General features: G+C 41.7%; 1 protein-coding gene across 1 annotated transcript in view; it reads left to right on the forward strand.

Moving 5' to 3' along the window:
• The window catches only part of FAM194C (family with sequence similarity 149 member C), a 269,174-nt gene that overhangs the window by 57,839 nt on the left and 185,024 nt on the right, over window positions 1–26,311 (forward strand). The window contains exons 4-6 of the mRNA XM_085624449.1: window positions 8,793–8,912; window positions 10,129–10,207; window positions 14,156–14,392. Coding sequence (XP_085480575.1) covers window positions 8,793–8,912; window positions 10,129–10,207; window positions 14,156–14,392 — 436 coding nt within the window. The remainder of the gene's footprint in view (window positions 1–8,792; window positions 8,913–10,128; window positions 10,208–14,155; window positions 14,393–26,311) is intronic.

The following is a 26,311-nucleotide window of genomic DNA, read 5'->3' on the forward strand; positions in this document are numbered from 1 at the left end:
GTCACCCGTTAGGTTATTCAGGCGCTGGCAGGGTCCAGGGTCTCAGTCGAACAGCCAGGTCTTCAGGGCCCTTCTACTTTCCTTATTTGAAAAGTACAGACTTTTTAGAAGTCTGTGAAGAAAAACAGATGCATTTGTGTGTGTTTGTGTGTTAGACAACTGCAAGGGCTGTCTTCATGGACTTCTATGAGTGTATTGCTTATGACTGAAAAGGACACACATGGGTAATTCTAAATGTGCATTTGGAATTCCCTTAAAGGTTCTGGCTAAGCATCTGTGATATTTCTGCACCTCAGTGGGGAAGTGATTGAGTGGTAAGTGAGTCAATGAGATCTTGAAGAACCCACATAACTTGTAGGTTGGTAAGATCTGTAAGCCTCTCTGAAAGATGACAAATCTGTTTCCTTCCGAAAACCCACGAGTAGACGGTTACAGACAAAGGACCCCAATAGCTAAATACCTTTCTCTTCCACTATGGCCAGTTTGAAGACATACAGGAACTTCTATGGTTTTCAGGTAGGCATTGATTTCCCTGGGTGTTTTGGAAATCCTACTGCACAGATAGCCAGGATCATTCAAGGCAAGAAAGGATATAACATCAAGACAGGGCCAGTTAAAGAAGATCCTTTCAGCAACTTAGAGCCAAACTCCCATGACCTTTCAGCCTAGTCCACCTAGACATGCTTTTCTAAAGTATTCCAGGTGAGGCTTTGCCAAGAACCAGCGTTCTGTTGAAAAAACTTTCCTAAAGACCATGTAGGAAATTGGGTTACTGGTTGAGCGGGGAACTCGACTCAAGCAGTAGCCCCAATCCCTGTCAGGATGAAACACAAGCAAGCCCCAAATTAACCTGTGCTTAACTCTCTGGTAGCTTGGCACAAAAGCAGTCAGGCTTAACTTAGAGGCAATGTGTGAAGTATGTATGCAGCCCCTCAAACAGTAATAAGTGAAAACACAACATATGAAAACTCCCACACCAATTTAGAAAAATAGAGTAAAATGTAATACATTATTTGAGACCAAAACTACAAAAATACAGTCAAGGGAGCAGGCAGAAAATTAAAATATCCCCCACTTTAAACTAAAGCTCTTATGGCACCAACTAAGCAAAGCAAGTCACCATGAGCCTCTCCAGAAGAGCTCTCTTTTCTCTTCCATCCACACATCTATCCAATCATCCTTTCACCCTTTAATCCATCCATCCACTGATATCCACTATTTTACCTTTACATTCTGTCATTCATTCATTCTTTCATCCATCATTCAGGCTTTCACCATTCTGTCCGTCCACCCATACATCTATCTACCCATCCATATCCAAACCCATCCATCCATCTCAAAATCTATCCATCAAACCTATCCCTCCATCCCCTTTTTCAGTCATCCATCCCTCCATCCACCCTTTCACTCATCCATCCATCCATCCATCCATCCATCCATCCTTTAGCTCATCCATCTACTCACCTCTCCACTTTTTCACTCAGCCATCTATCCACCCTTTCACTTAATCATCCATCCTTTCACTTATCCATCTATCCACCCTGTCACCTATTCATCCATCCATTAATCCATCTGTCCTTTCACCTCATACAGCCATCTCTCCATCCACCCTTTCACTCACCCATCCATCCTTTCACAAAAACATCCATCCCTCCATCCATCCATCCATTCACTTACTTATCCACCCACCATTTTATATTAATTATTAGCATTTGTCTGCTGACCTGCAGACAGAAGAGGTCCATCAAAAACTTCACTCCTCTGTAGTTGCTAAAGCGGGGGCTTCATTTATACAACTGAATCCAATTAGTGTAACCGGAGATATGCAGTTTTAAAGATTTAAGTGAAAATAGTGCCTAGAAATTCATAGTGATAATTGTGGTAATCTGGTTGCGTCAGACCTGGACAAAGTCACAAGTTCAGGCTGACCACGATGGACCAAGTGAGGCCAACTGACCAAAGTACCTTAAATCCTGGTTTCAGAGCGTTGTGAGATCCCATGTTGAGGATGCGTTGCCAAGGAAGTTTACCAGGAAGCTGTGGGGCTGTGATGCAGAGTCCTGCATCATCATTGAGGATGCTGTCTTGCAAATGCCAATGCAAAGTCTTGCATCGAAGAAGCGTCACACAACATCTGTTCCGAGGAAGCTGCAGGGCAGCAAAGCCAAGTCCTGCATCACCATCAATGTTGCTGTGGATGAGTGAGGAGCTTGCGATGTGGAGGCCACAGCCGGGATCTGTCGCGCAGTGGCGGTGCCGAAGTGGAGGTGCAAAGAGATGCATAGCGTTGCATTGGTTCTGTATACAAGACCACAGCTGGGCTGGCAGAGCACCTTGCAAGCTCACTCCCAAGGGTCTAGGACTGTGGTGGCACTACTTGGGGTGTATGACTCACAGCAGACAGACCAGGTACTGGGTTCATGGTCGTTGGAGCCTTTTTCGTCCCTGAGGTTCTGAGCAGGAGGCCAGCCAACTTGCCCTTGGAGTTACTCTGGTGGTCCTGGGTTCAAGATGCAGGTTCATTCCGTCTCACTCATGTATGGTACCAAGGTAGCAGGGCAGCCGAGTAGCAGTCCCTCATGCAGAGCAGCACAGCAGTCATTCTGAGTCTTCCACAGGTCCAGAGGTGTACTGAAGAATTGGGTCTGAGAGTCCATTATTTATACCTGGTGCACACTTCGAAGTAGGAGAAGGTTCTGGAGGTTTCCACTCTCCCCAGAGGTCAATGAAACTAATTCATATTCAGATATCTCGTGGTAAACAGGGAACTCACATTGACTAATTGGTGCATTACCACTATTCTACACACTAAACAGGCCATGAGTAGTCCTTTTCATTGTCGCTTTGTGCCTTTTTACATTAAAATGACACCAGGTACTAAACTAGCGATTAGATGGTTAGGTCCCTGTTTACCACGATATGTGAATAGGAATGTTGGTTCTTGTTGGTGCATGGGCTTTTTAATGTGAGCCCTGTATTTCTTGCCAGAGCTAGCCTCAAGAGGATGTTTTAAAGCTCGACTTTGCGGGTAAGGATTGAAATAATGAAAGGATTTACCATTGGTTTTATATTGTGACATTACATTTTGGTCACTATGCACGAGGACTCAGCATGTGTTTTTAGGCCTTGGAGGAGGTTTAAATTCTGCCGGTGGAGTAACACAGAATTACTTGATTAATTAACTTCCACCGCTTCACTGGCGGAATTACATTATTCAGTAATTTCTAAGGTTTAGAAACCCACTGCTCACTTCTCGGCGCCTTCGAATACTCTACAGTATTTAACTTTTAATCACTACAGGTTATTGTAGAGGTGCGGAGTAATATATGCAGTGGTTTCTAAACTTTAGAAACCACTGTATGCAACTCAGTATGGTTTGACTGTGCTATTTTCATAGTGCAAAGTGCACTCTCACGTATCTTTTTGGACGCCAGGGTGCATTTAGTGCTATGAAAATACCGCCAAATGCCCACTTCGTCACGCAGTTGAATTCCGTAGAATCCCTGAAAGTTTTAATGTAATTCTGCGGAATGAAAAAACGCCAATTCTGCCCACCCCTACTAATAGATGTACTCCTTTTAGGGTGATTTTTTGGCATTCCATTGAATTTGGCTGACTGCAAGTTCTGACTGATTATTGCTAATTTTCCTAAGGGTGCTAGAGATGTGGATTTTCCTAATCCTTGGGTGACCACCGTTTGTACCATGTTATGTCCTTCATTGCTACTACATAGTTGCACTTTTTGAGCAGAGTAATTTATACAGGTCCTGATGAATGCCCCTACACCTTGCTGAAGGGTTGATTTAGAGCAGAAACATGTTGACCTAGAACACCTAGCCAGTTATATATATGTTTTTCCCTGCCTCACTTTACTTGTTTTTAATCATCTCCCTAATAGACAAGAATAAAAGGTTGAGGTCTGATTAGGCGTCCGTTTTAGTTTTGCTTCTTTTACATTTTCACACTCTGCACATCTCACAAACACATTCTGCTCACACAGGATAGGACATAAAACATCCAAGAGATCCTCCAATTTTAGGAGTTGTAGCCACACCACAGCTATTCTTGCGGTGTGAGGAGGAACCTTATGATGAAGCATGCCACCTTATGATGGGTGAGGATTCTCGTCCTTAAAAGAATATTTTTTTCCTCTTGTAGATTCATCAGAAACATTCACTGTCAGCCAAATCTTTACAGTTGTACCCACATTTTTGGACCCGGGTATATTGTTGTGTGTTTATTATTTCTCTGGAAGTCACTACCCGCTAGTCTTTAAATATTCCTTGGCCTTTTTGTGTTTTGTTTGTAAGCCACGTTTACCATGTTTAAAGGAGAGAGTACAAGCAGTGGTAAAGTGCACAGAGTCCTAAAGCCAGCAACAACGGAAGTTAGCAAAAAAAAGAAGGATGGAAGGCAAAAGTTGTGGGAAAACCACACCAAGGAAGTCAGGTGACCGCTGTTGGATACTTTGTCCACTGGTAGGCCTTCCCCTGGGAACTGATGGTGTGCTGTGGAATATGGGAGATATTTTATTTATTTGGTTATGATGAATTGGCCACAAAGCAATAGAACATGTTGACCAGACGTAACCCACCGGTTGGTATGTATATCAGAGTGTTGCACCCATGCTCCTAGGTACCATATAAGTAAAGTTTGGATGGCCCCTGTGACACATGTTTAACTTTCATAAGATTGATGGATTGTAGTATGACTCTCTGAATGGAGGACCAGACAAGCCATATAACTACACAGGAATGTGGTGTGACTTAAGAAACACTAGGGAAAGAGTGATTACATTAGGCTGATGTAAGGGCGGACAGACAGATCTTCATTCCTTCATCCCTGCATGCAAAGGAGCGCAACGACAATCAGTAGCAGATGTCACCGGAATAAACATCCAGGGTTGCTATCTCTGTTCGTTGCGTGAGGCGTCTCCTATTTACACAGCAATCACCGCTGTTTTAATTTTATAATCAATAGCATCCATAATGAACCAGGCAATGCTGGGCTAAGAAACCTTGGGAGTAAAAATAAATAAAGGGGGATGCTTATGATGTAAATAGTCGGGTCCTAGAGAAGGGGTTTTCCTTTGACTATTTCTTGCTGTGGTTTATCAGGTAATCAGATGCCAGAGAAGGCCTTTCTTGCTCCAAAATTAAGGCTGATCACTGTGCAAAGGATTTCTTGTTAGCTCTTGCTACAGACACTTGCAGTAATAGAGAGTGGACTATGGTAAGCCTCTTCAGCCATTGGCTTTTGCAAGTTTTAGGAGTTGCCACTGGCTGTGTGGCTTGTCCTTCAACCATGGCATTTTGTGTCAGGTTGCATGGGGTATTAAGTAGACTCTTGTGATAACCTCTCTACTGTTGGCCATTACTCTCTGCCCACAATTCTTTATCCTTTCCCCTCGGTGCAGATTATGACTGATTGCAAACCTCTGCCACTGCTCGCTACTGAGCATTGCCTTATCTACTTTTGGCTTAGCTAAAATTTGTTAAATTCAACAAAAGCATTGCCAAAGCCAAGAAGATCGGTACAAAAGGGGGTGGTGATGGACGGAGCATCAGAACCAATCAAATACTCACACCCAGTCAACAGATCTGGGTTTGATCCATCACCGTTCTTTAGCCCACTCTGCCACCCCAGTTCAGACATGGCCATATGCAAATCAGTCTGACCCTGTGCCTCATGGGAACAGTCCAGCCCGAACTGCCATGAGGCATAGGGTCAGACTGATATGCATATGGCCATGTCTGAACTGGGGTGGCAGAGTGGGCTAAAGAACGGTGATGGATCAAACCCAGATCTGTTGACTGGGTGTGAGTATTTGATTGGTTCTGATGCTCCGTCCATTACCACCCCCTTTTGTAAAGCCAAGAAGATCGTCGGCCATCAGAAATGAAGAAAAAATATTCCAAAACGGCTTTGGTGTATGCATGCGCTGTTGTAGGTCATTACATCACAAGTAAGTGGATCAGTACTCTTTGTGAGTACCTGAAGTTTTAGAATAAAACAAACACTGAAATTCCCCAGTTATAGTTACTGAGCTAACTATAATTTGCGCCTCCGCCATGCACTGGTTATGTAATCATATTTTACATTGCTCGTTACATCTTCAATTACATGTTTGATGACATCTCTGATGAACCTCAGGCTCTCTTTGTCTATTTGATATCACCCAGCACCCCTCTGTGAAAAACATCCCCCTAACTCACAGTTACCTATTGTAAGAAATTTGGTTTTGGTTGAGGAGGCGAGGACCCTTCTGAAACAGCAACTACAATTCTCCTCAGGGTGAAGTCACAAGCAAGCCCTAAATTAAGCTGTGCTCAACCCTTGGGTAGCTTGACACACAGTAGTCAGGCGTAACTCAGAGTCAATCTATAACACAGTAAAAACATATCACAAAATGATCCTACACAATTTAGAACAATAGAGAAAATGTTAATAAATAAAACAAGACCAAAACTAAAAAAATGCAATAAATAGAACCAGAGTTATGAATTTGTAAAGATTTTAGAGAAAATAGTGTTAAAAAGCACAAAGAGCCAACTCGGGACATCTGCTCACGCTGGCCTACATCAAATTCACCCTTTCAGCACTATACAGTCACCAGGTTGGGCCCGCTGAAATGTACCTTCTCAATATGTGGCAAGAGTCCCATTCGCAATGAAGGGGGGGCGTGAGGAGCAGGGAGTGCGTCGTAGGAGGCTGTCGGTGTGGCGCAAAGAGGATGCCACTGTCACAGGCAGGTGTTGCTGGAGTTTCGCGTTGGTGGTCCCTTGCTAGCGGTCGATACTGTAGCGCAAAAAAGATGGCTGCCAGAGCTTCGCACTGGTAGTGGTGCGAGTGGCGAGGTCTCGGTGCGAGCAGGCTTGTCATGGTTGTGAATATCCCAAAAGCTTGAATTCAGCTCCCTTGAGCCACACCAAAGGTCCCAAACCTGAGGGGCACCACTTGAGGGTCAGGAACTAAGTACAGCTGGGTCCAGTGGCTGGTGCAGGATGTTGAGGAGCCTTTTTTGTCCCTGAAGCTCAGATCAGGAGGCCAGGAGACTAGCCCTTGGAGACACACTGGTGTCCTGGGTTCAACAATGATGTTGCAAGTCCAGTTCTCTTCTCACCCAGGCAAGAGAGCAGGAGGCAGGAGATCAGCACAGAAGGGCAACAGTTCCATCATAGGAGAAGTCCAGCAGAGTGACAGTCCTTCCTCTTGGCAGAGAATCTACAGGCCCAGCAGTGTACTGAAGAGTTGGTGTCTGAATTGTGCCTGTGAAGTATGGGAGAAGCTTCTTGAGGTTTTCCTTTGACATCCACAGGCATCCTGCCTTCCCTGACCATCTCCAGACTTACTACAATGGGTATGCAGCCTTTTGTGTGGCGGCATGACACAGTTTATTCAAGTGTAACTGGAGCTTTGCCAACGTCCTCCCTCCCATCCTGCCAGGGATGGCCAATCCAGGCACATATAAGCTCCCTATTGTGTGCGGCTGTCCAGAAGGAATATTCAAAGCCCAACTGTCAACTACACCCATTCGTGTGAACCAGGCACAGGCTATCAGCACAAAATGGCTAAGGCAGGAAAATGTCAACTTTCTAAAAGTGAAATTTTCAAAATTGTCATTTAAAATCCGACTTCATCATAAGTTAGGATTTTAAATTAGCATTCTTGAGACACCAAACATGAACTGGGTACCTTCTCTCATTTGGAAATGACACTTATACAATGTAATAAGGATATTTCAAAGTTAACCTGTCTGTGAGGTAGGCCTTGTGGTAGTGAAAAACGAAAGTAAGGGTTTTTAGCTCGTACGACATGTAAAACTTAAATGTACATGCCATACCTTTTAAATACCATGCAGCCTGTCCTTTGGGCTATCCAGGGCCTACCCTAGGGCTGACTTATATGTATTAAAAAGAAAGGTTTGGCCTGGCAAAAGGTTTATTCTTCCTTCCTTGTCGCCATGGCAGTTAAACTGCACACAGGCTGCAATGGCAGGCATGAGACATGTTTAAAGAGCACAATCAGTGCTGCGGGCCCACTAGTAGCATTTAATTTACAAGCCCTGGGCACATGTTGTACAATCCTACTAGGGATGTATAAGTACATTTCATTTGGCAATTGGCTATAAGACAATTTTACTAGGTTTTAATGAGTGAGCACAAGCACTTTAGCACTGGTTAGCCATGGTTAAGTGTGCAGAGTCCTAAGGTCAGCAAAAACGAGATCAGCAAAAAAGGAGGAGGAAGGCAAAAAGTCTGGGGAACCCCACCTAAGTCTGATGGGTCTAACACCCATCTATAATTCTATTATTTATTAATAATATGTTGTTGTTATTATTATTTTAATCAGTGTAGAACATAGACATCAATACTGTTACATGCTACAAATCCCTTAGTTTGGGGGGATGGTCGAGCTGTCTTTTTGCATGATTCCTATTCTGGCAGGGACAAGATACAGGGTTTGATTAACAAAGATTTTGCTTTGACTTTCGTTTGTAGTAATCCTGCTGGGAGTAAGTCAGAAGTGCTGCAACAGTAAATCAGATCTCCTCATCTCTAAATCTTTGTGAACCACTTGATGTCACTTGCTGTTCTAGCTTTGTGCTCTAGATCCCCATTATTTTGTTCTTTATGCCTTTAGTAAAAGCAGGAATTTCCTATCAACACACGTGAGAAAATATACTTTTGCTCTTTCATGCATGGTTGGTAATTTGAGTCAGATTGCTCACTTGTAACATCTACTCCCAAGGTATTTCACTTCTAACCAGAGTATCTTCTTTACCAACGCAGGTACGCCTCCTCTCCGAACGCCTGAAATAGTCAGCTCCAATGTCCAGCTGATACATCAAGCAGTCGGCTCCTGTCTCAGCTTTTCACTCACAAACTCAGTGCCAAAGGAAATTACGCCTTGTAAGTTATTAAATTTCTGGGGCAACTACCAGTCGTGTGCATTGTGCCATGTGATTCTCCCATCCTGCACATGCTCAGTGGTAAATGCTGGGGTTACCAAAGAGCAAGATCCAAGTTTAAATGTTATGGGCTCATTGAGAGTTTGGAGGTAAATGAAAGTCCTCCAAAATCTGAAGAAAATGCTAAAAACAGAAGAGATCCAACAGCTAAATGTAATCTATTAGAGGGATTATATTCAGAATAAATCAGCAAGTGATTCTCCTCCATACATTAGGAGAATTTCTGTTATCCCCAATCCCAAAATCAGGCTCTCACATTAGAGCAAAGTCTGATGATTAAGATATAAATCACTTTGGTGGGTTAAGAGAGCTCATAATTCAGTGTGTATCCTCCACTCTGCCAAGTTTGTCTCTTGGCCAGAAGTATTACTGCATGTAACATCTGTCTCACAGCCAGACCGTGTGGCCTATTGCTCTGTCGGTGAGTCTACGGTTTGGTCTGACAACCTGAATTGTCACTGTAGTGTAGTGTATCTCTCTTGTTGTGACTGCATGCTGTTGTGCCTTATAGCCAGTTATGTTGCAGTGATGTCTGCAGCCTGCCTCCTTGTCATGCATTCCTGGTTATTTGCATTGTGTCTGTGGCCTGCTCATCCTTTTGAGGTACTTATGGTGTCTGAGGTCTAATTTCACTATGCTGTGGCCCTGTGGTATCTGCTGAAGAACTGTCAGTCAGAGATTTTTCTCTGATGTTTACCAGGTTTGGCACACTCAAACGTGCCAATATTGTGTCTCAACTCTGGAGGGTTGTCTACCTCTTAGTTTAAAAATCCACTGTGTGTTTTGTCTGTCTGCTTCTTATCCAGAATGAGTACAATGGTATATGTGGTCTGCCTCCCAGCCACAGTCATCACTGTGGTGTCTGTGACATGCCGCATAGCCTTGGTATCACTGTGGTATCTGCAGGTGGACACTCTTCCACAAGAGTATCGGGAGTGTCTGTTCCACCACCTAACCAGATGGATCACTGTTGTTTACCTATTTGACCAATGAGTGTTGGGTATAAGGAGGTATAACTAGAGCAAGACCAAAGGCTCAACAATGTTGATCTCTCCATGACAACAATTTCTTGTCCTATTGGGTATGAGGTGTTCTCAAAGGATGATCACGTCTGGAGAGAATGGTGAAGCATTTTCTTGTCTTGCTTTGCCTTTCAGGTTTTCTTCCACCCAACCGCGAACGTGACGCCATGATCACTTGGACCAAGAATAAGATGCGAGAACTCATCCGACACATGTAGGTTTACTATTATCCTTCGTGTTTTGGTCACAAATCACCAACCTTTGCTGAACTGACATTGCCCACCATTTATGCAACATACTAAATACATCTGTTGCAGGAATGAGTATAGAAATTATCTAGCTAATGCCAAATCCAAAATTGACTGATGGTCACTGTGCCCTAGCTAAGCTCCGCCTCTAAAACTAACATGCACCACTACTCTTGCACTTTCTGGACCAATTGTGCCCCAAACTTTCCCACTCATAACTAAGCTCTGTTCCATAATTGTGCCCCCCCCTATTAGTTATGCCCCTGACTGTGGCATCGCCACATTAGGCCCCACCCCCATGACAAAATCTTTGGAGTTTGTTCTTCAATGGATCAGTGCGTTCCCACGTTATATTTCACAAGATGGAACTCTGTTTACGAATCCCAAAGAATGAGCTAAGAACATCCCCTACCACATCCAGACATTTGCATTCACAGAATATCTGGTGTGCTAATGGAGCCCCCTGCCTTAAAGTGCACATTGCAACGTATGCACATTACAGGTTTGCCTGATATTAATGTACTCTCATTTTAATAATTAATAAATATCTCTGGCTTATGCATGCTTTTTAACCATGTAGTAAGGCATTCATGTAACTGTATGGAATTAAATAGTAAACCTGTTGTATGCCAAATTTTATGGAACGTACATTTACAGATATATATACCCAGAGTTTGCAACAGTAGGACATACCAGTCTGAAGAATTTCACTTTACCTACTGTTTGTCAATTTCATTTATTTCGTCGTTATTATGGGGCATATTTACAAGCTGGCGATAAAAAATTATCGCCGCTTTTGCGGCCGTTTTCGGCTGAAAAGCGGCGATAATTTTATCGCCTAATTAGCAAGGCCACGCTAACGCATGAAACCTTGCTTTAGCGTCGGGATTCCTAACGCCCAGCTTTGCATCTCTAATGAGATGCAAAGTGGGCGTTCCTGACCTAACATGACAGGAGAAATGTCGCTTAGCCCCACGCTATGAAGCATAGTGTCAGGAAAAGTAGCGATAACCCCTGTTATCGCTACTTTCCTTACGCCTGGTTCAGGACTGACTTAGCCATGATATCCTATGGAAGGTGGATATCATGGCTAAGTTTGTGAGTCCCTATCAGCAAGCTAACACCACACTACGTGAGATTATCGCTGGATTTCCAGCGATAATCTCACGTTAGGCAGTTAGCGTGAGGATTTTTATCGCTGAGGAGAAAAGCGTTGCTAATAGCACGCTATTTCAGCCATAAAAATCCACGTTACCCGGCGATAATTATCCTCACGCTAAGAGCGCTGAGCGATAATTATCGCCGGTTGTTGCTGATATGCCCCTATGTTCCTTACCACGTTTCTTGATTTACGAAGGAGATACAATAAAAACATATGCTAGAAAAAGTAAAAAAGAGCATGCTTTTCCAGGAGTGTATCTCTTTCTTACAACCCTTGGTGAGGAAAAGGCAACACCTAAGGAAAAAAAAGAATACATTGAGGTCATATTATGCTTAGCAGGGGTGGACCTTAGTAAGGAAGATTCGTGGATTGGAGGGTGGAGGTACGCATCTCAAGTTTCCTACAAAAAAAACAGATGGGTGCAGGGGGAATGGATAAAATGGGCCAAGTTTGCAATGGACTGTTCTTGTGGACAGCAGGGTCAGTGCTCTGTTTCTCCAGAAGACTATTGCATTTTCCCTGGAAAGATGATTCCACCACCTCTGAAAAGCAAAGCCTCTCCTTCAGAAGACAACTTCTTGAGCATGACTTCTCTTTGACAGTGAGACATCGCAGTCGAGACCGAAACCTTATCCACAAGAATGAGACCTCAAGCTCTCAAAGATTAGGATTTACTATGGGAGGATGAGGATGTGCCCCTGAGGCCACCTGAGAAAGACAGCTTGCTCCCAAAAATGACACCTCGTGTTTTTGAGCCTGAGAACTCCTCCCAAGTGGAAGGCTAGACCTTTTGAAGGAACAGACCTCACTCTCTTTAGAATGAGGCCTCAAGCTCCTCATCTCAGGAAGTCGAAATTGGCTTGTTTAGAATCAATCAGGCATCACCCTCAAATGTTCTCAGAAGTAGGGCAACACCCAGACCTCTCTTGGTGTCTGAAAAGCAAGAACCAGACCTCTCTTAGTGTCTCGTGTCTGCAAAGATAGAATCAGACCTCTCTTAGTGTCTGCAAAGCTAAAATCAGACCTCTCTTAGTGTCTGCAAAACAAGAAACAGACCTCTCTTGGTGTCTGAAAAGCAAGAATCAGACCTCTCTTAGTGTCTGCAAAGACAGAATCAAACCTCTCTTAGTGTCTGCAAAACAAGAATCAGACCTCTCTTAGTGTCTGCAAAGATAGAATCAGACCTCTCTTAGTGTCTGCAAAGAAGAATCAGACCTCTCTTAGTGTCTGCAAAGCTAGAATCAAACCTCTCTTAGTGTCTGCAAAACAAGAACTAGACCTCTCTTGGTGTCTGAAACGCAAGAATCAGACCTCTCTTAGTGTCTCCAAAGATAGAATCAGACCTCTCTTAGTGTCTGCAAAGCTAGAATCAGACCTCTCTTAGAGTCTGCAAAACAAGAATCAGACCTCTCTTGGTGTCTGCAAAGCAAGAATCAGACCTCTCTTGGTGTCTGCAAAGCAAGAATCAGACCTCTCTTCGTGTCTGAAAAGCAAGTCATCGTTCGCTTAAGAGTGGGGCCTCGCCTTCTCAAGAAGGAGACCCTGCTTTTTTAAGAAGAAGTATCTAAACTCTCAGTTAACAAGACCATACTATTTCAAGAAAGAGACCTACACTTCTCTTTCCGCGAGGACCTTCTCAATTAAAATATTTTTGCACCTGTTTTAATATACTTCTGTACTATTTTAAGGATGATTGTCTTTGTGTGTCTGCAAAAAATGTAAATTCCCCTTTGTCCAAGAACAATTCGCTAATTAGTTTATTTCGATGATTTAATCCTCATGCTTTCGCTGTGACCATTTACACCAGCTGAAATTAGTTTCTTATTTAACATCTAAAGAGCTTTGAATTCAGATGTATTCATAAAAAATATAAAAATAAACTATTCACTATATATATTCACTCCTCATAACCAGCAGTAAGAAACAATTCCAAAATAATTATTTTTTCTATAGCATCTTTCCCAGTGTGCATGATCATAGTCTCTGAAATTGGCTCTTGATTTCATCTGTTCCCAGTCTGACTAGGGTGGCTAATTCCCATCACCATAGTGGTTGGGTCTTCAAACGTATATACCACCTTCCCCCATGATACGGTTCATGCACTTGCCTTCTATCTTGTGTTTTCATCACATTCAGTCAATGAGGAGAACATTTTCTAGTGAGAAATGTATTCCTTGAACAGCACAATGTGTGACCACATTTCATTTTTCTAAAGCTCTTCTTCTAGGGTGCATCTTATAGTGTCCTTTCCTTTGAAAAGGGAAATATTCTTTATGTAGAGGTTTTGAAGATACATTAATTATGAAAGACAAAAACAGGTTGGGACCTCCTACACATTGGCTTGTTTTTGTATCTCACTCAAAACATGGCCTTGAATGATACGACTTAATACACCTCTTATATTCTGGACTGAAGATGCTGGTGTGTCTGCCTTTTTTTGTAAATCTGATGGTCAAACAAGCTGCGGTGTATAATGTATAAACATTTACCATATATGAGAGTGACTGTGTATCAATGTGGGTCCTTCTAGCTGTCTGACGTGTGAATAATATGACAGCGACACACCCCTAAGTGGAAATTTACTACGCCAATAGACTGCATTCTCACACCCTAAAATCCTGGGCATAATGTCTAAACTCGCAGGTCCTATATAATGACCCATTCCATAAAGTCAAACACCTTTGTCTGAGATAAGAAAACTGAAATAATGTAAATAAAGGTGGATCCTAAATATCTCCTATTTCCTTTTCAGTGATGAAGATAAGGAATCTTCCACAGCCAGGGGCCATGTCAAGCCCTTGGTCTTCCGACATTACGTAGAAAAACGCAAGTCCACGATCAAAGCGCGGGCACAAACTATTTCCGTCAGCCCTGAACTTGTGGCTGCTGGAAAGGCCAGCATGGCGCATGCGCCCAAGGCCAAAGCACTGCGCAAGGATAAGATGCCCAAGTTCCTTGTGGTACTGCCCGATGGGGCCGTCTTTATTTAGTATCCTTCAGAGGTGTGTAAGTATGGACAGCGTGTGTGCAGTTGTAGATTGATGTATGTATTTGTCTGTTTTATAGAACCCTCATAGTGTGTCTGATTCTCAGAGCCATGTCCACTCTTGAGTTGAACTGAGGAGCACGAATGCTTGTATCTTCATGCACACATATATGTTTGAGTTTCACAGAATATGGATGTCTATTTAAAAAAAAAAAAAAAAAACTCGTTCTTCAGTAATCTGCTCCCAGATAGAGGGAGGCGGCGTTACAGGGCAGAAATGTCCAGGTTTATTTATAAACATCTACAACGGTTTCTGTTTTTCTGTCTTCACAAACAATGCCATTCCCAACCTGGGAGCATTTCAAAACTTGTACTTGCTCTGGTAAAAATGGAATTCACAGCAAAATACCAAGAGTGTTCCATTAAAAACTGTGGCAGTCACAGCTTTCCAGGAAACGTTTGTAAAATTTGGAAAGTTAAAGATGTATTTCAGACATTAGAGTAAACATATTCAATTGCTTCACAGTCTTAAGTAACAGCTAAACAAGCAGTGCTTAGTATGCACAAGCTCACACAGTGTGGCAGTGATATGATTACAAGTATGTACTTATGCAAATAGACAAGAGATCAGGGTGCAACGGAGATTTTAGTTGGCACATATTAAATTAGATGAAGCCAACCAGATTAGTTTTTGTCAAAGAAGTATTAATCTTGGTCCAATTGTCCAAGGTGCTGACAGTGTTTCAACCCATTTACACTTGAAGGGTCATCATCAGGACATGAAATATTGGGAGGAGAAGCAAGAAATGCAGTTGCCTACTAGGGCGGGAAAGTGCCTTGTAAGGGCAGATAAGTTCAGGAAGGTGCCCTAAGTCTGACAGGTATGCCCAGGTGTAGGTTGTGAGCAGTGCCTTAGGACTCAAGTTGTGCCTCCCTCGCAAGTTGCAAGTAGCTAGACCAGTCTGGGTTTGCTTCTGTTCACATATGGAGGGGATCTGCCCTGGGAATCCGGGTTTGACTGTTTCTATTGGAGAGGACCATGACGCATTTGTGTTGACTGGTCTCTGTCTAGAAAGGCACAGTTGGCATAAAACGATGGACTGGAATGAGGCCTCGAGCGATCAGCCGGGGCTGGGCTTTATACTACCATTCCTTCCATCTCTTGTCTGTTTTTTGCAGTAGATGCCTTATGTGTGATGTGTAGGCCTAGATGTGGACCCAGTGCTTTCAATGCCACTGACAAGGCCTGAGTAGGCTACAACTGGTCTGGGGTTGTTTGTGTTACCACCTGAATTTGACTTTGTCTGGTAGTTTGAGCTGGCCTGTTTCTATTGGCGTAGTAGGACCAAGACTAATTTACATATGGCTGATGTATGTCTAGAACGGCACAGTTGGAAAAAAACGATGAACCTGAATGTAGCCCTGAACAATTTCCAGTGGCTGAGATTAATTCAAACATTTTCCTCACTTTATTATTTTTTTCTACTAATTACTCAGCTAACAAATTAATGGGAAGCGGCTCACTCTTTGTTCTGCTACCGGATAAAAGCTGAACGATCGGGACTCTACAACGCATCTCCTGTCATCTCAGACTCTCTATCTGGGCCACCTTTAGCGCTTGTGGCACCCGCAGCGACAATCTTTTTTGGTGCCCGACCCCCAGCATGACCGCTGCCTCGGATTCCCATACTACCACACTCCAACAGTGCCCCTCATCTCTCCTTAGCCCCTTTTTCACATACATTGCATTTGTTTTAAACTGTTAAAGGCTGGCTTTACTAATCCACTCAGCTATCCACATAGAAAACAGATTTGTTCTTTGCAGCAGGCATATTAACCCTCTGCACTATTTTATGGCTTGTCAAAACTGCCACTAGACAACACTCAGAACTCTCTCCCTAACAGGAACATTAATCCCAAGAGTAATCGTGACATTTTTATTGCTGCCTGATAACGGGATGCACAAGAAACTGCAGCAGGTGCTTTTAAATTGCAAGTTATTGCTAAACACAGCACCCTCAGCCCCAAGGTCAGTGTCCCCCCACCCCCCCTTCTGGGTCGGTGCCCAGTGTGTCTGCACTGGTCGCACCGCCCTAAAGCCGGCCCTGCTCTCTATCTAATATGGCCGATTCCTCTGAGACATGCAATGTCGTATTTTTGCACACTGATGTATGCTGAAGCCTGCTGCTTTTCCAGCAGCATCTGTTAAAAATCAACTTCACCTTCCATCCGGGGCTTCCTGAAGGAGGAATCAGCTGATTTTTGCAGTTAAGTTATCTATTCTGCAGTCATGGAGCCATTTGGCAAACACAAAGAGATGATGGATGGAGCGCTGAAACTTTTCAAACACTCACCCCCAGTCACAGATCTGGGTTGAATCCATCATCATTCTTTAGCTCTCTTTGCCACCCCAGTTCAGACACAGCTATATGCAAATCAGTCTGGGGAATTCCCCATATTTGTTTCTTGACCCTTATTAATAAGTAGGTATTCGCATTTCATAGATAAAGGTTTACCCTGTCAAACATTTTGTAGAATCTGTAACTGTTCCTAAAGCAAAACAAACTTTGCCTCTCTCGAAGAAAAAAAATCTCTGAAGGATATAACGGGAACATGTGCATGAGTGGTTTTTATTTATTATTTTGTATTATGCTAGCTCTGCCCAGACTAATGCTTTAGAAAGCTTTCCAATGGAAGGGGTGGGGGGTCTAGGTAGCAGGGGATCTGAATGTGAAAATGTCTGATAACAAAGTGAAAACATGAATTTGTGGTGGGTGACTGGAACCATATCTATCCTCTCAAAGGAAAATAAAAAGCCTATTGTAATAGGTGCATTTTTAGTGATTGATTGAATCCAAAAAAATAGACCTACATGCTACAATGTGATGGAACAGGGCACCAGTGGGAGATATCTTGGAAACAGTGTTCTTCCCCCAAACCAATAGTACACAGCAGGGTGTATTGGAAGTCTTTTTGGGGTGGACAGTATTTGGAGTATGGTCATTGTAGTTCACATATCATGGATAGAAGGGATGGTGGAAGCTCATCTGTGAATGGTGTAATCTACATGGTACAAGTTTGGAATCTTGCAGTTTGTTTCATTGGGAGCCTGTAGAGAGTGCAGAAGAGAGATGGTCTGTTCGAAGCATAGGAGGAGGTGGGCCATGCAATATTGCACTCTTTGAAGGATGGTAGTTGTCTCAGCCTGTAGACCCTTCAGAAAACATCCTAGTAATTGATTAGTGATTCCAGCAGCTATGTAATAGTGATCATGGAGGGAGGAAAAACTGAGTCAGGGTTCTAGGGGTTGGTGCAACTTGTGTAATTGGCTGTAGCATAATCACGTAGAATTACTGTAAAATTCTCCAAAACAATAACAATATTCAATGTAATTACACAAGAAGAGTAAGTCAGTATTTAGCTCTCACTAAATGTGCTCTTGCAGTAGGAATTTTCCCCTAATTTACTCCCAGCATTTAGTGCTGTTTTCCTTGCTCACGATGCACCCGCATGTCCAAAATGGATGCAAGGGTATATTTTGTGCCAAGAAAATAGCTCTAAATGTAAAACAACATGAACAGCAGTGTGAGCAGCCACTCACGCTCAATAAGTTTGTCCTTTTGTCTTCCAAATTACTTGTAACTATGTGAGCAGGAGTAATCATGTAATTATTGATAATTTGACGTCAAAGAGTAATTCACACCTACCTAAAATTACTCTGATTACTCCTGCATAATTGATATTTTGCCCAGACTTATGGGATTCTATATAGAATTTTGTGATCCAAACATCGATCGGAATCCGTTCATTTGAAAACAAATTTTCACATCTCAGTTCCAGAAACTACCAAAAACTGTCACTTTGATTTTCTGCCTTATTACCTAGACAGGGCAAAATTAGGTTAAGCTCCTGAAAAGCAGGGGCATTTAGCGAGAGTGACCACCTCACTTGAGGTCATTACAGGAACTTCCTAAAGCCCTGAAGTTTACACCTACAAATCATTGGGCCCGATTTACAAAGGCAATCTGAGTCCAACTTTATGACTTTTGGTATTCACAGAGATCATTTATGAGTCGTATCTTTACGTTTGCAGTCGGGCCAGAATCTCTGGCTTTGACCGTACTGTCTGCACCAGGCCATACTCTCCGGCAGGAGACATACTCTCCGTCTCAGGCCATACTCTCCGGGTTCGGTTGGATGAAGTGTAATCAATGGGCTAGAATGTAATTTTTACAACAAGGAACATTAGGAATGTGTGATAAATGGTAGAGGAGGTCATGAAGGTCATGAAAATCAGTTTTGGCAGGGAAAAGTGTGTGGCCAGACACTACATCATATCCCCAAAACGTTTGCTCCTTTTCATCATTGGAGGTAGAACTGCTCAACCCTGGCAGGGTGCCTGCATCCACAATGAGCTGGTTGTGCACTGCAGCAGGATAGGGCTGCAGGCAGAGGATGCAGCACTAGCCATTCTGCTTCTGACATCCAGTATTATTTTAGATAAGAGATGCCTATGTTCTTTATTACATTTACCCCAGATGCATTCTTATTTCAACTCAGAACAAGGTAACAGCTGAGATGACAGTTGATCATGAATTCTTTACTGTCATCACAAACTCTCCTTTCTCCCTAGAGCCATGTTATAGTATTTTTGCTGCTATAATTTATCATAAATTCATTAGTTCCAACTTTAAATATCATTAATCCATATTCTGCCATTGTATAAACATCATATATTCCAAGTGCATGTAATGACGCAGTTAAAAATACCTGTTCCCAGTGGTGATATCATATTGTCCCAGCTCTGTAATGAAATTATATCTTATGTGCCCTGTAGTGATAGAATAATATTTATTGTATCCCTGTAGCATATTTTACCACTGTATCTGACTTTCTAATAATATCATATCTAACTAGACCCTATAGTGCAACCATACTTTCTGTGCCCCATTACTACAACCCTCGGTTTAAGATAAGTCAGAGGAGTTTTTTGGTCTCACATGAGAAACCTCATGCGCTGTTACGTGCAAGATCTTTTGTTAACTTAAAATAGGCTTAGAGGGGCGTGGTCTGGCCACGAAGGAAGATTGCAGCCTGAATGTGAGGCTCCACTGAGAGACGGACCCTTGACGGAGGCGGCGCACTTTACACCTCAGCTAGGATCACCCCTGTGACAGCTATGCCTTCCTACAGCAGCGCTTTTACTTGTGGCTGAATTTCAGAGTCGAACAACCCTTTTTAGGGTTAATTCTGACTGAAATACTTTCTGCTCCGGCGGCTCTTGCGTACCGGAGAGCCCCTCTGGCTGCATTCCTGAGAGGGTTTTATTACCGGGCATAGTGGAAAAAGGCTCTCTTCCTTCAGTGCTTCAATATTTCTCAGCCAGTAAGAAGTATCTTTGCCTTCTGCTTCTGTGATTAATTCCTGCAATGACATGACCCTTTTCAAGGTTATCTCTGACTGGAACAATTATTCTTTCACCAAATACTTCTGAAGTATCGGAACTCAGCTGTTCTATTGCAACTTCACACACAACCTTTTGGCTTCAATTAATGTGTGAAATGTTAAAGTTGCTTCACTGTTTTTTCTTTTTTTTATACTCTCCAACCTTCGTCTGCCAACACCTGCAGAGAGTAAAATTCAAGAATGGAGTTCACAGGTCAACTAATACTTTTTTCTCTCCTGTGACATATTAATTTCCAAAATGCTTTCAGATAGACTGTAACTCTTCATTTCAAAGCGCCCTTTCATGTTGGTAATGCGCAATATCTTCACTTAATACCACCTCACTGTTCAGTGGAAATATCTTTCCGCCTATGAAGTATTATTTATGAGGAATTTCTATGGCATATTATGCGTTTTTTCGCTCAATGATGTGAACACACTGTCAGCTTTATATTGCATGTTATGAAGGTCTAATGATTTTATACACAATGCAGTAGAAGATTGAGCTCTTTTTTCTTATAATTTGTATCTTACTAGTTTCTGATGCTGATGTTGTTTTTCAGTGACAAACGCTAAATATTTTATGTCATAGGATGCCATACATTGTCATTTGTGACTGATTATTTTTGTCATTATTATCGGTAAGAGACTAAAATATTTATTTACGTGAGCCTACAGGATTAAGTGTGATAAGTTTACTCTTTCACCCTCATATTAACCCCTACGTGCTCTAATTGTTTGCATCTGATTGTTAATCGCTTCATTTGTGTCTGGTTTTTTCAACACTCTGCGGACACATTTTACAGATGTCTAATCACAAAAATTACAACAAAAATTCTAAATTGTCTCCTCCTGTAGACACACATAAGAAACTGCGCACTGTGCCTACTAAAGGTTCACCCCCATCACCACCTACTTCATCTTTGGTCAACTCAACCGCTGAGTCAGCAGCAACTATGAATCGTATTTTGCAGGAAATTTCAACGATTAGTTGCCGTCTGACAGAAATGGATAATGACATTTCCTCCCTCACGCCAGAAACCAAATCCATTAGAGCGGATATTGCGCAATTTCATCAAAAAACTGATGGGCTGGATCGGCGATTAACTGTAGTGGAAAACAGGCTTGACTCAGCACAAAACAGAGACCAGGATTTTCTACTTCTTCGCAGTAAGCTTGTTGACTTGGAAGTTCGCAATAGAAGAGACAATGTTCGCTTCTTTGGATTTCCGGAGAAAATTGAAGGCCAAAATGCTCGGTTATTTCTATGTAAAATTCTTCCCAAATGACTTGGTACTACTTTTGACCCACCATTGGAAATCTAACGTGCTCATCGTATTGGTCCTCCATGACCAAACCTGGATTCTTGACCAAGGCCTCTAATTGCTTGTTTTCTGAGACATAAGCAAATCAGATAGATACTAATATCAGCTCGCACGCAAAGATCTTACATCTATGATGGTCATCAAATACATATGGCAGCTGACTTCTTGAGAGAAACCAACGAAAGAAGGAAACTATTCTTAGCTATGCAACCACAACTGCGGAAGTTGGATATCAAGTATGGCCTGTTTGACCCAGCTCGCTTCCGCCTTACTAAAAATGGTGAATCACAAGACTTTTACAACCCTGAAGACTTACAGCATTTTCTAGACAGTTTAACAGTTCAGGATATGGATGTACAACATATTTCTCATGAGCAGTCTGGTCAAAGTTCTACACATCCTCAACAGTCGACAGATAAAAGGCGTCGCAACCTTGGGGATGTGCGTCCTCGAGGTAGATAAACAGAGCGACCTTTTCGTACACACGAGGATCAAGCGTCCGCCTTGCTGTCTGTAATTACTACCACACAAGATCAACATAGAAATAAGTCCAGATCTCCCTTAAAATCTGCTCCAGATGGAGAATGAGTTGAGTCCCTATTTATTATCCTCATAGTTACGGTCTTAGTTAATATCGTTTTATCAACTTACCTGACTCTTTAAGTTCAGTTAATGCTTACTCCTTGTGTTTACGTACATCTTACTCTTCAGCCAGAAAGATGAATAAGTTCTACTTATATTTATCATAGATGATTATAATATATTACTGAGTGTTTTTCCTTATGGATATACTTAGTATGTATTTTAATATGTATCTTATTTCAGTCCCTTTATCAAAAGAAGTTTATTCTAAACATTATTTATAATTTTATTTCACATTGGTCATATGTTATACGCTATGACATGTGCTTTTAATGTATTACTATCTCACTTTTTAAGAACAGGCTCTTTATCCATCTGTACAATGCTGACATTCTTTCTTAAATAATACCAATGTTTTTTCTTATAGTTATTTATGAATTTAAATTATCAAATGTTGTTTATTATTTAAATATTATGAGAATTGTATTTATGAATGATAATTGTAATAGTTTACTTTAACTTCTGGTATTTATTGTCATTCATTTATTGCTTTTAGACCTGTTTAATGCTTATCTATGTTTCTTAATGAAATGTGCTTATCCTCCTACTATTATATGTATTTGGGTCGCAGGAGTTTTCACTCTCTTTACATCTTTTCAAATGTATTGTCTTGGCTGATATTCATTTTAATTGTCCACCCTCCTTAAGGTGTCTGTACTCGTAGTGGTGCTCCAGTGAGCCCAGACCCGCGGTTAAAAGTTAAAAGTTGCAGGTAACGAATCTATATCAATTTTTTTGATTCTCTTTTATATTTTAAAAGCCAGAAATATACTGATTACATAGAACATTTTGATCCCTCTAATATATATCAATAAGAACCTTCTTTTACATTTTCTTATATCTTTCTCTATTGTTCTATACAATACTTTATTATATTCTTTATTTGCTTCTTTATCACGTTTGTACTTGATAAGTCTTTTTCTTTTCTTCTCTTTTTCTTTTCATATACTAAACTTTCTTAACCTGTAAAAATCCTATTTTCTTACACTTTTCTGTTTCTTATCAACCAGAGTACTCTCTTTTCCCATACAGCCCTCTTCCCTCCCATTGTATTTTCCACCTCTTCTTTTTTCCATTTTTGACTAATACATTGATTCCCAATCCCTTTTGATTGTATCCCATCATGGCTAATATTCATCCTTTATCTACCATTACTTGGAATGTCCATGGCCTCACTCATTACATTAAACGGAAGAAGGTACTTTCTTATTTACAGTCCAAACATGTAGACATAGCTTTATTACAAGAAACTCACCTCGATGAGATTGAATCTGACAAACTTTGCAGAGCTTGGGTGGGGAAGGTCATTCACAGCAGCATTCACAAAAATGACCCCACAGATACTAATCCTGTCCGCAAATGTGGAGTTGCAATTCTTATCCGCAGATCACTTCCAGTCACGATCTCCAAGACTTGGTCAGATCCTGATGGTCGATATGTATTTGCCAAATTACGTATCGGAATTCTTACATCTGTCTTGGGTCTATTTATGCTCCGATTGGCACTAAAAAATCTTTTTTCCTTCAATTGAATCGCCTCCTCACAGAATTTGATGCCTCGCAATACCTCATTGGTGGGGATTGGAATTTGGTACAAGATCCTATTTAGATAAAACTGGTTCGTTTTGATAAGGCCAATGCAGCGGATAGAGCGGTATTAAATGACATATTTTCGGATAACGGTTTGGTTGATCATTGGCATCTTAGTCATCCACAAGACAAAGAATATACGTTCTTCTCATCCTCACATAGTACATTTTCCCGCTTAAACTATTTTATGATATCGCACAAAGCGGTTCAATTAGTCACGGTATAACGTATCCTGGAAGCAGCCTTGTCTGATCATTCTCCTGTCCTTTTAGCTTTAGATTTAGGTCTATCCCGGCCAGGGTGTAAACCATGGCGTATGAGCATTCAAAGACACAGGACGCCCAAGGGTAAACTTCAGTAACAATCCCATCTACAGGATTATCTCTCTATTAACCAGGGTTCTGTCACCTCCAGCAGAACTGTTTGGGCGGCGGCTAAAGCCACTATTAGAGGGCAACTAATGCGCGATGCAGCACTTGCCAATAAGAATAATATTGCAAAGCAGACAGAATTAGAACAAGATATTCAACTCTATTCCCGTTTATATACGTCGGATCCTACCTTACATAATCGCAAGTTATTGGAGCAAGCAAGTATGTCTCTTAATACTCTCTTTACATCCAAAGCTGAATTTGCTTTACAAAGGATGAAAGGAAGACATTACGAGCAAGGGGAGAAGGCCGGGAGGTTGTTAGCTGCACAATTATGTCAAAGGGAAGCAGCAATGGCTATTCCAGCTATTCGATCTAATCAAGGTGACATACTTACAAGGCCCCAAGAGATAGTTAATGAATTTGCCTCCTTTTATCAATCCTTATATACTCCAGGTAGTCAAATAGACCTAGGTAAGATGTCCTCTTTTTTAGAGAAGGTGAGTCTTCCGCATCTTTCTGATGATGGTAGAGCTCCGCTTGATGGTGAAATCACAAGAGATGAGATCTCTAAAGCCATTACTGCTCTGCCTTATCATAAAGCTCCTGGGGAAGATGGCTTCCCTGCTGAATTACATAGATGGGCAGGTCATAGTATGATTGATACGTTACATGCTGCATTTCTTGAGGCTGATAAAGAATCATCATTGGGCCCTCTCTCTAATAAAGCAGTTATAGCTGTACTTCCTAAACCTGGCAAAGACCCTCTTTTGTGCGGTAACTATCATCCCATTTCTTTATTAAATTGTGATATTAAAATCTTGGCTAGCATCTTGGCGTCTCGACTCCGCAAAGTACTGCCTTCTTTAATACATTTCACTCAAGTAGGTTTTGTACCAGGGCGTTCTTCTCGGAACCATCTCCGCACCATGGCCCACACCTTGTGGGCTGCTAAACATCTTTCAGAAGATACCTTGGCCCTTTCGCTTGATGCAGAAAAAGCGTTTGACCGCATTGAGTGGGAATACCTTTTTACTATTATGCATAGATTTGTTTTGGGTGATCAATTCATCAATAAAGTGCGTTTATTATATGACAATCCCTCAGCTCAGGTTAATTGCGATGGTTTTTTACCAATGCATTTCCAATATGGAGGGGAACACGTCAGGGTTGCCCGTTGTCCCCCCTTCTTTTTCTTTTAGCTATGGAACCACTTGCTGCTGCTATCCGTTAATCTGATGATATTATAGGTGTGCCTCTCCCAATTGGACATTCTAAAATCTATTTATATGCAGATGATATTCTTCTTACTCTTACTAATCTTCCTCGATCTCTTCCATCCCTTCTTCAAATTATTAAGGATTTATCCTTCATTTCGGGTTATAAATTAAATTGGGACAAAAGTGAAGCGTTACCCATTTCTAATGTCACTACAAGGGCAGTGATTCATGGATTCCCTTTTCATTGGCAGTCTTCACATCTTAAATATCTAGGAATTTTGGTCAACAAAGGTTTGGAAGATATGGTTGCAGATAACTTAGCTCCTTTACTTTCTCAAATGCAGAGGGATTTTGATAAGTGGAAAGCTCTGGGTTTATCTCTTTGGGGTGGAGTACAAGCTATCAAAATGGTCACCCTTCCTCGTTTCATCTATGTTTTAGGTATGCTTCCCCTCCAGATTCCTTTAGCTACCCTTAGATTAATAGATTCTAAGATTAAGATTTTTATATGGGGCTCAGCTAAACCACGTCTTGCTATAACAAAATTAAAGGCCCGTCAGTTATGTGGAGGTATGGGTCTTCCATCCATTGAACACTATTCCCTTGCTCTACACATCTCCCAATTTTCTTATTTTTTGCCAGGAACTAAAGATGTCCCACAATGGGTTTCCATCGAGCGTCATCTTTTATCCAAGAACTCAGATTTTTCTCTTTTATATGGTAGTGGCACTAGTTCTTCTGATCCCAAGAATCTGATCTTATCAGTCATGCACAAATCTTGGCAAAGGGGGCATCGTATACTAGGCTCAAACATGCGTATTCATGTTAAGGCTCCTCTTTGGAACAATTCAGCTATCTGTATCAATGGTCGCACTTTATCCTGGCCTTCATGGCAAGCAGCTGGTATTTACTCCCCAGATCAACTTCTTCATGATAGAAATTTTAAATCATTTTCTCAATTATGTGAGGAATTTAATCTTCCTATACAACACTCCTCTAGATACTCTCAACTTCAACAATGTCTGAGGAAACACTTGGGATCTCCCCCTTGGGTGTAGCAGGTGTCCCCAATACTATCTTACCTAAATCTGTGGGGAAAGTTTAGAGGAGTGACCTCTGGTCTTTATAAAACCTTTATGTCTCCTTTATTTTCACAATCTCTCTCGTATGCTCTTCAAAATAAATGGCAATCTCGTTTATCTATTTCATATACTGCTTCTGAATGGGACAAGATACTGGAGGGATTACATAACGGCGTTCGTGAAGCAAGGCTTAAATTTTGTATATTTAAAATCCTTCATGAACGGCACTGGTCACCAACTAAGTTACA

This window comes from Triturus cristatus, chromosome 9 (assembly GCF_964204655.1).
Source record: "Triturus cristatus chromosome 9, aTriCri1.1, whole genome shotgun sequence".
In the NCBI taxonomy this organism is placed as follows: Eukaryota; Metazoa; Chordata; class Amphibia; order Caudata; family Salamandridae; genus Triturus; species Triturus cristatus.